At 37.7% G+C, this 13,268-nt stretch overlaps 1 protein-coding gene and 1 non-coding gene across 2 annotated transcripts in view; both read right to left on the bottom strand.

Moving 5' to 3' along the window:
* The window catches only part of Prex2 (phosphatidylinositol-3,4,5-trisphosphate dependent Rac exchange factor 2), a 255,380-nt gene that overhangs the window by 99,647 nt on the left and 142,465 nt on the right, over positions 1-13,268 (bottom strand). Inside the window, exons 21-23 of the mRNA XM_069990875.1 lie at positions 9,767-9,884; positions 7,819-8,003; positions 4,752-4,913 (exon numbers count right to left, since the gene is read on the bottom strand). Of these exons, the coding sequence (XP_069846976.1) occupies positions 4,752-4,913; positions 7,819-8,003; positions 9,767-9,884 (465 nt within the window). The remainder of the gene's footprint in view (positions 1-4,751; positions 4,914-7,818; positions 8,004-9,766; positions 9,885-13,268) is intronic.
* Positions 11,661-11,763, bottom strand: LOC138806421 (U6 spliceosomal RNA). Its single transcript, XR_011365864.1, has one exon. It is a non-coding gene; the product is annotated as a U6 spliceosomal RNA (small nuclear RNA).

Raw genomic sequence — 13,268 nt, 5'->3', positions numbered from 1 at the left:
GGAGCCCCTTGCCTTCATGCTCTAGGAGGGACATTGGTTAAAAGTGATATAATAGTCTTGTTAGGTATAACAATCATATCATTGTAATTATATGTACCACATGTATAAAATATGCAGTTATACATCTATATCATATACATATGTATATATATGCCAGGTTATTAGAAATATTGGTAAGTGCTGATAGTTAAGAGGAGGATGTAATGAACAGCTACTAGTATGATCACAGATAGTGAGGATAAGAACCACATTCTAAGGGGGACCTCTCAGAACTATTATCTCAACAAAAACCTCTGTGAACACAGTATGGCCCCATCTTTGAATGCTTGGGAGAAGGGTTTGGTCACCACCTATCCAAATGTATGTGAGCTAGTAAGACTCAACGAGAAACCTTCCCTACCAAGAGCCTCTCCTGAGAAGAAAACAGCCCTGTCTAACATCCTGAGGTGTCTCCCACGATTTGAGTGTGTCTCTCAAGTCTATGTGTTGCAGTTTTAATTCATGCATGCTATGATTTGGAGCATCCCTCAAGGGTCTATGTGGTTAAAGGCTTGGTCTCTAGATGACACTTTCCCGAAGTGGTGGAATCTTTTGGAAGTGGAGCAGGCCCAGTAGAAGGCCTTTATCTCTGTTTCCTGTTTGGTGATATAAACTCTTTCACCTCACTCACAGATTATCGGGTTGATGGATTCTTGAGGATGTGGCTTGGTTATAAAAACAAACCTCTTTTCATATTTGATGGCTCATATGTGATGGATGCCCTTTATCATTTAGTGACAACGCAGGAAGGTTAGCAGATAGTGATTAGATGTAGCCATCCAATCTTTAACTTCCCAGTCTCCAGAATTACAAGCTGAAGACATGAGCTCATAATTACCCAGTCAGTATTGCTTAGTTAGAACATCAGAATTCACACTAAGGCAAGCAAGCATCCTCAGGTGAAGGAGGAGGCAGCAAGAGCACTCTCTCAGCCACAAGTACTACAACATCCTGGATACATTTAGAAGATCAAAACTGTGCTCCAAGCCAGTATGCTGGTACTCAGTTTGTAAGGAGTTCCTGTAATAAAATCTTAAAACAATAATGGTAATGGCCTTAGGTATTGAGATACTGACTGTGAGACCTGTGTGGGAAGGCTGATTGTGCCATACATAAGTGCCATGAAAACATCAACCAGTCTATCTGTTTTTAGAGAACATCAAACAAAACACCAAATTCACTAATATGCTTTGAGAAAATTCCCTCAGGGAAGTAGAGGAGCTCCTCTTCTCAAGTGAAAATTGCAATTTTGCAATGAAGACATGTATAGGGTAAATGGTCAGGTGAACTGGAAGGAACAAGCTGTGGACTTACTATGGTATAGCCTACCTAACATAAACGTACCACCATAGCTTTCACTATCAGTTGTGGATGTCCCTCAGTACCTGCAGAGGACTGGTTCTAGGAGACCTCAGAGAAGCCAACAGGCAAGGATGCTCACATGCCTAATATGTTGTAGTATTTGTAGAGAACCTAAATCTATCTATATCTATCTAGCTTTCTAGCTATCTATCTCTATCTACCTATCTGTCTGCATATATAAATGCTTTGCAAATATTTTTACATAATTGTTTTTATTTTTTTCAGATTTGCTTAAATCTGCAGTGATTGAATCTGTGGGTACAGCTTTATTTTTTAATAATTAATTTGCCTTATTATTATAGAGGTGATGTACAAAGGGATTACAATTGCTTAAGTCAGGTAATGAGTACATTTTCTTTTATACAGTGTCTTCTTCCTCACTCTCTCCCAGTCCCTCCCTCTCATCTCTACCCACGAGTTGTATAGTTCATTTTTATCAGTGTTCAGTGAGCTCCACTGCTGCACTTTTTCACCCTTTTTCCCTTGAGTTATGTATCCTCCTCCCCGCTATGTTCCCAAAGATACAAAGATATAGTCTTGAAAGAAAGAAGAAAGGAAGGAATGAAGGAAAGAAAAAAGGAAGGAAGAGAGGGAGGGAGGGAAGGAGGGAGGGAAGGAAACTTCTAAAATATTGTCATGGTTCTCATCTATCCCTTCAAAATTTCTGTATGAAAAACTTAGTACCCCAACTTATATGGAATTACTACTGGGAGGCTGGGCTTTGGGAAGAGCAAATAGAACTGGATTATATCATTAGGCAGACCTCAATGATGCACTAACCCATATCTTAAGAAGAGTAAGAGAGCCCTGTGAAAGCTGGCATTCTCTTACTCAGCATGTGCTACTGGATACCTCTACCATGTCACAGTGCAGTAAGAATATCCCACCAGACCTAGAACTTTGATATTGTACTTTTCAGCCTTCAGATCCACAAGAGAAAAATCTTCTGTTCTCTATAAAATACCAGGTCATTTCTATGTTGATGTTGATCATATCTTCATGTATTTACCACCCATTTGTTCTTCTTTTGTGTATCATGTCTTCCTGTATTTATCAGCCATTTGTTATTTCTTTGGAGAATTTTCTTTTCACTTCATTTGCCCATATATTAATTACACTGTTGAGCCTTTGGAGTTAAGTTTTGTGACCTACCTGTATATTCTGATTATTAATCCCTCCCTTGTCAGGTGTATAGCTGGCAAAGGTTTTCTTCTATTCTGTAGGCTGTCTTTTCAACTTACTATTTCTTTGCTATGCAGAGATATTAAGTTTGATGCAATCCCATTTGTCAATCTGTGCTCTTGCTGAACTACTAGAGTTCTTTTCAGGAAGTCACTGCCTATGCCAAATGTTCTAGTATTTTTCCTATTCTTTCCCATAGTCATTTCAAAGTTTCAGTTCTTACATTTAGATCCCTGATTCACTATGAACAGATATTAATACACGTGAGTGATTGGAATCTTGTTTCAGTTTTCTGCGTTTGGATAGACAGTTTTCCCAGCACCACTTGTGAGATTATCTTTTCTCCAATGTACACTTTGGGTTTTTTTTTTGTCAGAAATCAGGTGATGGTAGCTGCATGGATTTATGTATTTTACTCTATTCCATTTGTCTGATTTTGTGCCAGTATTATATGCCTTTTGTTACCATGACCCTGTAGTATTGTTTGAAGTCCATATTTTAACTCATGGTAGGCCTTCTACCATTTAAGCTATGCCCTTATTCATTGAAAAAGCTGAGTTGGAGATAAAAGTCTCTTAGATATTTCTGTCCTGGCTGACTTTGAACATCGACCCTCAGATTGCAGCCTTCTATATAGGTAAGCCCCAGTATTTCTTATTTTGTTCAAGATTGCTTTGGCTATGGGATCCTTTGTGCTGACACATGAATTTTTAAAAGCTGGGTTTGGTTTTTTTTCAATTTGAGAAGATAATATTAAGATTTTTTTTTCCGGTCCTGGGGCCTGAACTCTGGGCCTGGGCACTATCCCTCAGCGTTTTAGCTCAAGGCTAGTGCTCTACCACTTGAACCACAGTACTACTTCGGCTCTTTCTGCTTATGTGGTGCTGAGGAATCGAACCCAGAGCCTCATGCATGCAAAGCACGCATTCTACCACTGAGCCACCTTCCCAGCCCAACACTGAGATTTTTATGAGAATTTTACTGAATCTGTAGATCACTTTCATTAGTTTATCCATTTTCAAAATATTGGTTCTGACAATCCATGAGCCTGGGGAGTGTCTTGGTCTTCTGGTGTACTTTTCAATTTATTTTTTCAAGGTTTTATGGTTTTCATTATAGAGGCCTTTCATTTCCTTGGATAAATTTACTCCTGAGTATTTTTAGGCTATTATGAATGGAATTGTTCGGCTAGTTTTCCTTCTCAGCCTGTTCAATGTTGGTATATAGAAAAGCTACTACATTTTATATCTTGATTTTATATCTTTCTATGCTGCTTGAGATGTTAACCAGACCTACAAGTTTTGAGGTGAAATCTTTATGGTCCTTCAAATATAAGATCATATTATTTGCAAACAGGGATAACTTGACTTCTTCCTTTCCTATTTGGATCCCATTGATTTCCTTTTCTTCCCTTATTATGTTGAATGGCAGTGGAGAGACTAAACACCATTGTATTGTTTCTGAGGAAAGTATTTCAGTTATTTCTCATTTCGTAGGATGGTAATTATAAGTTTGCCACGCAGAATCTTTATTTTGTTGAGTTATATTCCTGTTCTAGATTTTTACATTCTGTTCCTAGGTTTTTTAGATACTTTTAGCATAAAAGGATGTTGATATTGTTAAAAGCCTTTTCTACATCAAATGAGATGATCCTATGTTCCTTGTCTTTGTATGGTTAAAAATAAGGTATATGTATACATTTGTGAAATATGGTAATATCTTTTTGAACTATTAGAAAATACTTAAGAAAAAAATGTAAAACATGTCCTGTCTTGGGTGTGGTTACTAGTGGGAGAGAAAAAGAAGGTGAATGTGGTCAAAATGTTTTGTGGACATGAATGAAATGAAACATTTAAGTTTATTACAATTGGTTTGGAAAGGATCAGGGGGTAAGAGGAAGAATGATGGAGAAAGTAAAGTAAAACTGATCAAGATACATTGTATGTATATATTGACAAGTCAGAATGAAACCCACTTACAACTAACTATACAAACAAACAATATAGAATAAGTATTTGATTACAGCAACAGAAAACTTGCTACAAAAATTATATACATTTTATAATTATTTCAACAAGTTGGTAAATGGCAAATATATGAAAAAAATCAATATTCATTTCTAAATTGGGGTACCTAATAATTGTATATAAAATTTATGGAATTTTTACCTTTTTATAACTGGATATTCTCTGGCATATGTGTTCAATTCTTCCACTACACACAGCACTGAATTTACTCTGTAGGTCAGCTGGAATCACTTCATTGAGAGAATTAAGGCTGGTGCAGTTTTGTACAAAATGATCATCACTTTTAGCAAGGGCCTCAAGAATCTACACAAACAAGACAATAACAGAAAAAAAACTTCAAAAGCAGCCACTATAGGGTTACCATAGGGTAACTTTCTAGTATTTCTAGTCTCTTAGCAGTTCTCAGCACTGCCCTGTATTGTGAGACACTGTCTATAAGATTGTCTGTTTAGAATCCCAGGCTTCACCTTTTGCTGACCAGAAAAGCCTGTGTGGGAGACCAGCCTGACGTGAGAACACATATCCTATGTTTTAGTCAGTTGCTCAGAATGTTTTTCTCCCATCAGTTAGTGGTAGAATAAAAACCTCAGGAAAAGCAACTGGATCCTCATTGGCCACCAAGGACCTAACATGGGCAGTAGAATTAACAAATGGCTTGATGAAGGAATGAATAAATAAAAAAGTTATCTTAGTAAAGTATAACAATATTTGTGCCATGTCTGAGAAGATGATAAACCTTCGTGTAGCTGGGCATGGTGGCAGAAGCCTATCAGCAAAGCACTTAGGAGATATAGGCAGGACGAACAATATGTTAGGGCCAGTCTGGGCTACAAAGGGCATTCAAGGCCAGCATGGGCTATCAGATGAGACCCTGTTTCAAAAATAAAATCATAAAGTGGCTGGGAATTTGGCTTAGTGGTAGAGTGTTTGCCTGGCATACATGAAGCCCTGTGTTTGATTCCTCAGTACTATATAACTAGAAAAAGCTGGAAGTGGTACTCTGGCTCAAGTGGTAAAGCACTTGCCTTGAGCACAGAGAGGCTCAGGAACAGAGCTCAGGCCCTTAGTTCAAGCCCCAGGACAGGCAAAAACATCATACACACAATGTTTTCAATTAGCAGATCTTTTAATATACTTGATCAATTGTAAGGGTGGGGTTGGGGGGTAGGGGTGTGCGCATGCACGCACTCACATACCTATACAGCTTGGATCACAGGTAATTTCAAATGAATTGAGAATTATGTGATATACTAATAGTTAACACTTATGATGGTTCAGAACTCATCAGATCAATTATACCCTTAACCAATATGTTTATCATACTCTGTAAGGCATATAATATACCAATAATATATTTATTTCATTTTAACTTCACTCTTCCTGTGTAAAGTTGTATAAACATAATATATAAAATAGCTACAGCTATACATAAAATGAGACATAGTATTTTGCAAATTTGAAATTGCAGAAAATAATTAAAATAATGTGGTTCCAGACTGTTACAAGGATCTCATTAGTTGTTTAACATAGCTGAGGAGGGATTGCAGTTGGAAAACAAATCATATCTGCATCTATATCTATTTATCTACCTATTTCATTAGAAAATCATCAAAATAATGAAGTTTTTAACTGACTTACAAAATATAAAACAAAAATAAAATAATTACTTGAAAATAGCTCACTCACACCCATAGCATTGTACTTATAACCTGAATTATGGAATTGTAACCTCTTTTCACAACTACTCAATAATCAATGACAAACTCTCAGGAAGAAAATGTAATTTTAAAATTGCTCATCAAAATGCTATATTACTTTCTTCTACTTATTTTTTAATCCATATTCTAAGTGGCAACCAGCCCAACTAAAGATATTTGAAACAGAAGTTAAAATGAGCAAGGAAAAAGCAAGGAAGTTTCATCTCATTTTTCTCACTGGTGATGTCTGAATTCTAACAGGATGACATAAAAAGCAACAAGAAACAATAGAGCCCAGACATCTAACGGACACAGTGAAAGTCTAACTGACTTATCTCTTAGAGGGATATGAAAAGGAAGCAAAGGCCCACTTCCTTTCCAACCACATGATTTTTTTCCCTTGTGATATGAACTCCCCAAATATGTTGGTCTCCCATAAAGACTGTAGGATGACTTCATTCCCAAACAAGAACCATTCAAATGCCTGGGCATGTATTAATTAACAAAGCTCTAAGTTTCTTGAAATTGTTGACACTACTAAAATTAGACATTTCCTATAGTGTATTTCATGACTTCATGGTCAGAGGATATTGTACATTTGAATACAAATTTTTAAAAACAAAACAAATATTTTAAAATAATAAGTATTAAAACAAAACATGCAATATGCCTGAAAACCATTTATGATCCTGAGTTAAAAGATACAAACTTAATAGATCCTGTAAAACAGAATTCTAGATACCCAGAGTGAGATCAAAAGAGGATAGTCTTAGGAGAGAATCCCAAAGGTGCAATATCCAAGCCTCTTCATATGTATACAAAATAATATACATTCTGAAATGAACTCCAAAGACATGGAAACAAAGGACTTTTGTTTTAATTTGTTTTTTTTTTTCTTTTTTGATGACTCTGTATCCTTTACCTTAAATACAGTATATTCATGTGAACATCTGTGGGAGGGTAGAGGGAAGGCACAGAATCAGAGGAAAATGGAGAAAAAGTGCAGGAGTGGAGCACACTGACTGCACTGGTCATTGATGAAAGTGAGCTATGCAACTCATGGGTAGAGAAGGGAGGGAGGGAATGGCAGAGAATGAGGGAAGAGATAACACTACCCAAAAGGAAAGGTACTTAATGACTGTTGTATTTAAAGCTAACCCCACTGTGTATCACCTCTAAAACAATAAAATACATTTTAAAAATTAGATCCTGTAAAATCTTTGTCATATCAAAAAACTTTGCCCTGGCAAGAGTCCCATCTCCATCTCATATAATTAACATGGTGTGCCAAACAGTAATAAAAGGAAGACTGCACACATATAATGGGAAGAAGGGACACACACACACACACACACACACACACACACACACACACACACACACACACACACACGCACGCACGCACGCACGCACGCACGCACGCACGCACCAAGTTAAGTGGGAGACGGAGATCATTTGCTGTATTTTAGGAGCCTAAGTGTCACAAGCTATTGTCACAGGCCGAAGCATACCTTGGCAGTTAAGCTGAAGAAACCTTTAGGCTCGATCATCTTCTCCACCACATTGCACTTTATCCCAGCAGTGCTGTCATACTCATATACAACCCCATACTCCAGGTGGACATTGTCCACTGTCAGGCTCACGTGCTCTTTCTTCCCATCAATGATGGCCATGGTATTGAACTTGTCGATTACCTCTGAAACCAGATCATCATTCAGCAAGTTCATGAAGCGTTTAAACATCTCATCAAAAATTGCTTTGTCCCAGCATAATTTGTAGAGCTCTTTAAAGGATAGCTAAACCAGATGTACTAAACGATGCAACTAGTCTGTTATCACTTTGAAACATATAAACATTTTTTTGAATAGCAAATGCTGTCATGATGAGAATATGAGATCCAAATCTTGTATTTTAATATAATTAGTCTTACCTGTCTATCTATTTTGGCATGTGATCCAAATGTCTAAATATCTATAACAATGTAAACACTATAATAGGATTCTTTTTTCTTTTCTTTTTTTTTCATTAAAAAAAAAGACACTGTCACCTGTGTCTCCTGCCAGTAATCCTAGCTACTTGGGAGATTGAGAATATAAGAGAATGTGAGGATCAAAGTTGGAGGCTAGCTGGGCACCTGTGGTTTACACCTGTAATCCTAGCTACTCAGGAGGCTGATATCTGAGGATTGTGGTTCAAAGTCAGCCTAAGTAGGAAAGTCCATGAGGCCTTATCTCCAATAAATCACTGAAAAACCAGAAGTGGTACTGTGGCTCAAGTGGTAGAGCGCTCGCCTTGAGCTGAATTGCTGAGGGACAGCGCACAGGCCCAGAGTTCAAGTCCCATGAACAAAAGAAAAAATAAGTTGGAGCCAGGAGTCTGTGGCTCACCACTGTAATCCTAGCTACTCAGGAGGCTGAGATCTGGGGACTGCGGTTCAAAGCCAGCCCGGGAAGAAAAGACTGCGAGACTCCTATCTCCAATAAACCACTAGAAAACCGGAAGTGGCCCTGTAGGTCAAGTGGTAGAGCACTAACCTTGAGCTAAAGAGCTGAGGGACAGCGCCCATGCCCAGAGTTCAAGCCCCACAAAAGACAAAAAAAAAAAAAAAAAAGAAGAAGAAGAAAAGAAAAATAAGTTGGAGGCCAGCACAGGCAGGAAAGTTCAAGAGACCTTTCTCAGCAAATAGCTGGTGCCACAAACATATTATATGTGGGTGTGGTTGTGGGTATATATGCCTCTGTGTGTGTGTGTGTGTGTGTGTGTGTGTGTGTGTGTGTGTGTGTGTGTGTGTGTGTGTGTGTGTGTGTGTGTGTGTGTGTGTGTGTGTGTGTGTGTGTGTGTGTGTATGTGTGTGTGTGGTATTTAATCCTGTGTGTTTACATATAAATTTACCTTTCAGGAATTACACACCCTCAAGACCAAGGTTTTTCTAAGTTTAATGAGCAAACAAAGCAAATTTTGTTAAAATGGGGATTGTAATCTGGCAGATTTAGGGTGAAAAGGAGGATTTGACTTTAATGATGCTAATTCTGCTGGTTTCTGAGCTGTATGAAAACAGCAGTAGCTAAAGCTCATTTAACTCCAAACACGAAAATACAGCACAACCTGGATTCAAATGCTTATTTATTTTTTGACTAACTTGAGCAAGGCCCTTAACTTACCTAGGCCTCAATTTCTTCTCCTTCCCAAAAGGATGGTGATCATCACAATTGCTTGATGACATTTCCTACTTTGAAAACTAAATGTAATAATTCCATGTAAAAAAAACTATCTTAAAAATACGTACTAATCGGATACGGCTTGCATGTTCACTACTAGTTCTTATTACTTATGTATTTGAAATGACATCTATTTGGAAACAATGACTTTAAAACATCATGGCCTGCAAATCTATGCATGATCTTCAATATCTGGAAGTTGCCTATAGTGTATTATAAACAAAGGAGAACAGAAACCTACCTTCTACCTTGTAGTCAAAAGCATCCCCTGCTTCATCCCCAGGGTTCCTGGCACTGGACTTCTGGAGGTCCTCTTGAGCACTCTCAATGCTGTTATAAACCCACTGTATGGAATCTTGCTGGAAAAGAGGGGAAAAGAAAACCTCTGAGTCATCACTGTCCCCTGCAGTATGTATCCACTTCACAAACCTGCTGTATTTATTCCTCCAGTTTGTTTTAAAATAATAAAGTCAAAACAGAAAGAAAATTAACAACAGACTAGAAAGTCAATGACAATTCACCAAACTTTGTTTTTACATTCTAGCTTATTTTCCAAAGGTAAGTTTATGTAAATTTATCTTCCAATGATCCAAGACTTAATAGGATATATTTCTCAAATGTCTAATTTAAATGCCACAAATACACCTTCAAATAAGTTGTAAATTACACCTTAAATAAGCAACTGTTAATGGCTTTTTTAAATCTCTGATTTTACTAATTCCAATCTTTTTCATTTTCCTTAGGGTAGTTAAAAGTTTATCAGTTTTGATTATTTTTCTTTTTTTAATTTTTTTTAAATTTTTATATTTTTTTATTGTGAAAATACCATACAGAGGGGTTACAATTACATGGGCAAGGTAATGACTACATACATTTCTTATCAAGCATTGTTGTCTCCTCCTTTGTTTCCCCTTCCCATCCCGCACCCTCCTCACCCCATCCCCACCCCCCACACCAAAGTTTTAAAGTTCGTTTTTCGACATAACGACTTGTACATCTCATTGTTGCAATGGGTCCACCTGTATCCCTATTTAAACAGTTTGTTTTTGCCCTTCCCCTCCACAAATTATTCCAACATCAAATACAGTGAAAGCAGGGGTTATACTGTGGGAGACGGACATATAAAGCAACAAAGAAATCATCTTATAAATATGTTAGAAACAATCACATGAAAGATAAAAACATTTGAATACTTATCTTGGGGTTCATTTCACCTAACATCAACTTATCTGATCATTTCTGCTTGTTTCAGACATACACTACTTATTGCAAATAACGCAAATCCATGGGATCTATGTTTCTTTGGGCCTGGCTTACTTCACTTAATATAATTTTTTCCAAGCCTTTCCATTTCCTAACAAATGGGGCAATGTCATTCTTTCTGACAGAGGCATAGATTGTGTATATAGACCACATTTTCTTGAACCATTCATCTACTGAGGGGTATCTGGGTTGGTTCCATATCTTAGCTATGGTAAATAATACTGCAATAAACATAGTAGTGCTGGTTGCTTTAGTATGGTCTTGTTTGTTATCATTTGGGTAAATGCCCAAAAGTGGGATTGCTGGGTCATAGGGGAGCTCTATGTGGACTCTTTTGAAGAACCTCCATACTACATTCCAAAGTGGTTGAACAAGTTCACATTCCCATCAACAATGCAGTAAGGTTCCCTTCTGTCCACATCCCCTCCAGCATCTGTTGTTATTAGAGTTCTTGATTATAGCCATTCTAACTGGGGTGAGGTGGTATCTCAATGTTGCTTTGATTTGCATTTCTCAACGTAGAGAGGTTGAGCGTTTCTTCTATTGGCCATGTCTATTGGCCATCCTTCTTTCCTCTTCAGAGAACTTTCTCTTTAGCCCAGTTATTTATTGGGCAGTTGTTTCTTTGAGGATTTGTTGTTGGGGGATTTAATTTCTTGAGTTTCAGGTATATTTTAGATATGAGACCCCTGTCCATTGTATGGCTAGTGAAGATCTTCTCCCATTCCGTGGGCTTTCTATTGATCTTGCTAGCCATCTCCTTTGCCCTGCAGAAGCTCTGCAGCTTCATGCAATCCCATTTGTCCAACCTTTCTTTGATTTGTTGTGTTTCTGGGTCTCTATTAAGAAAATTTCGGCCTGGGCCAAGGAGAAAAAATATGGAATGCTTCACGAATTTGCATGTCATCCTTGCTCGGGGGCCATGCTAATCTTCTCTGTATCCTTCCAATTTTAGTATATGTGCTGCTGAAGCAAACATGTTAATGGCCTTTTTAGTGAGCACATGATCTACAATTGTACAAACTTTTTTTAAGTGCTGTTAACACTAACGTATATTTTACTACATTTACTGATGCTTTGAACTGCACTAATAAGCAAATTAGAAGAACATCTTACATCTTACTAAGGAGCCAAGTCACGTAACTATCTTTGAATTCTTGGTGTCATAAATCATCCTAGATTTTAATTAAATGAGCAGTTTTGATTTTATTAGGAGAATCAAGGGAGATAAAATGACTACCAAATAAGTGTTACAACTTCTACATTACTTTAAGGCTCATACTTTTTCTTAATAAGACAATAAATCAAATGGAACTTCATTGCTGAAGTATGATACAATACACAGTATTCATCTTTCTGTTGTATCAGCTTCACAATTGCATTTAATAATTATACTGTTATAAATCACTAACATGTCCATTTAGGATCTCAGGATGTAGTGAAACAAAATCTAGAATGTTTAGGGACCATTTTTATCAAGTTATCTGGGTTTAATCCCCAGAAACACAAACACACAATGTTGGTTATTTGTCACCTGTAATAGCTGCCAACATACCTCACCCCCAGAAATCACCCCTTGTATAGCTGTGCCTTCTTACACTTACTCTGGACTTGGACCTGTGACTTGGTTTGTCCAAAGGGATACTACAAGTGTCTAAGAGCCAAGTAGAAACCTTATTTCTGGTATCATCCTCTCCTGAAATCCAAATATCATTACAGAAAATAAAATCCTGAGCTGGCACTGGTGGCTCACGCCTGTAATCCTAGCTACTCAGGAGGCTGAGATCTGAGGATCGTGGTTCAAAGCCAGCCAAAGCAGGAAAGTTCATGAGAGTCTTATCTCCAATAAACCATCAGAAAACTGGAAGTGGCACTGTGTCTCAAGTGGTAGAGTGCTCGCCTTGAGCTGAAGAGCTGAGGGACAGCACCCAGGCCCAGAGTTCAAGGCCAGCAACCGACAAAAAAAAAAAAAAAGAAAGTAAAATCTTGCTACAAACTGCAAAAAGAAACTATGGCCACTCTGAAGGACAGCCTGTCACAGGGAGTGGGAGACCATGAAGAAGGATCCCAGCTACCAAGTCAAGTCCTAGGAAGGAAGCCACAGTAACAGCCTCACAAATGTAACCACCCAGTCAAATCCAGAGATTGAAGCCAACAATAGTGTGTTAAGCTACTTAACTTTGGGGAGGTCTATTCAGTGAAGACAGATACCTACGCAAGCATTTTACTTAGGGAAGTTTTTTTTTATTGACTTAGGGAATTTTTCTACCCATTTTTTAGTCATTTCGCTGATCAACACTTCAAATAATGTAGGCACAGGAAGTGAAAATGAATAAGACTCAAATCAATTTACACAGTTATTAAAATTCTGACAGAAGTGGCAAGGTTTAGATAAACTCAGAAAACTTGCAAAATGCACCAGGAGTTGGTGTCTCATGCCTCAGGAGGCTGAGATCTAAGGATTATGGTTCAAAGCCAGC

Source organism: Dipodomys merriami, unplaced genomic scaffold, assembly GCF_024711535.1.
Source record: "Dipodomys merriami isolate MVZ:Mamm:240054 unplaced genomic scaffold, mDipMer1.0.p SCAF_4, whole genome shotgun sequence".
NCBI lineage: Eukaryota > Metazoa > Chordata > Mammalia > Rodentia > Heteromyidae > Dipodomys > Dipodomys merriami.
Note: the sequence above shows the minus strand (reverse complement) of the source record. Positions and strands in the feature narration are given on the sequence as shown.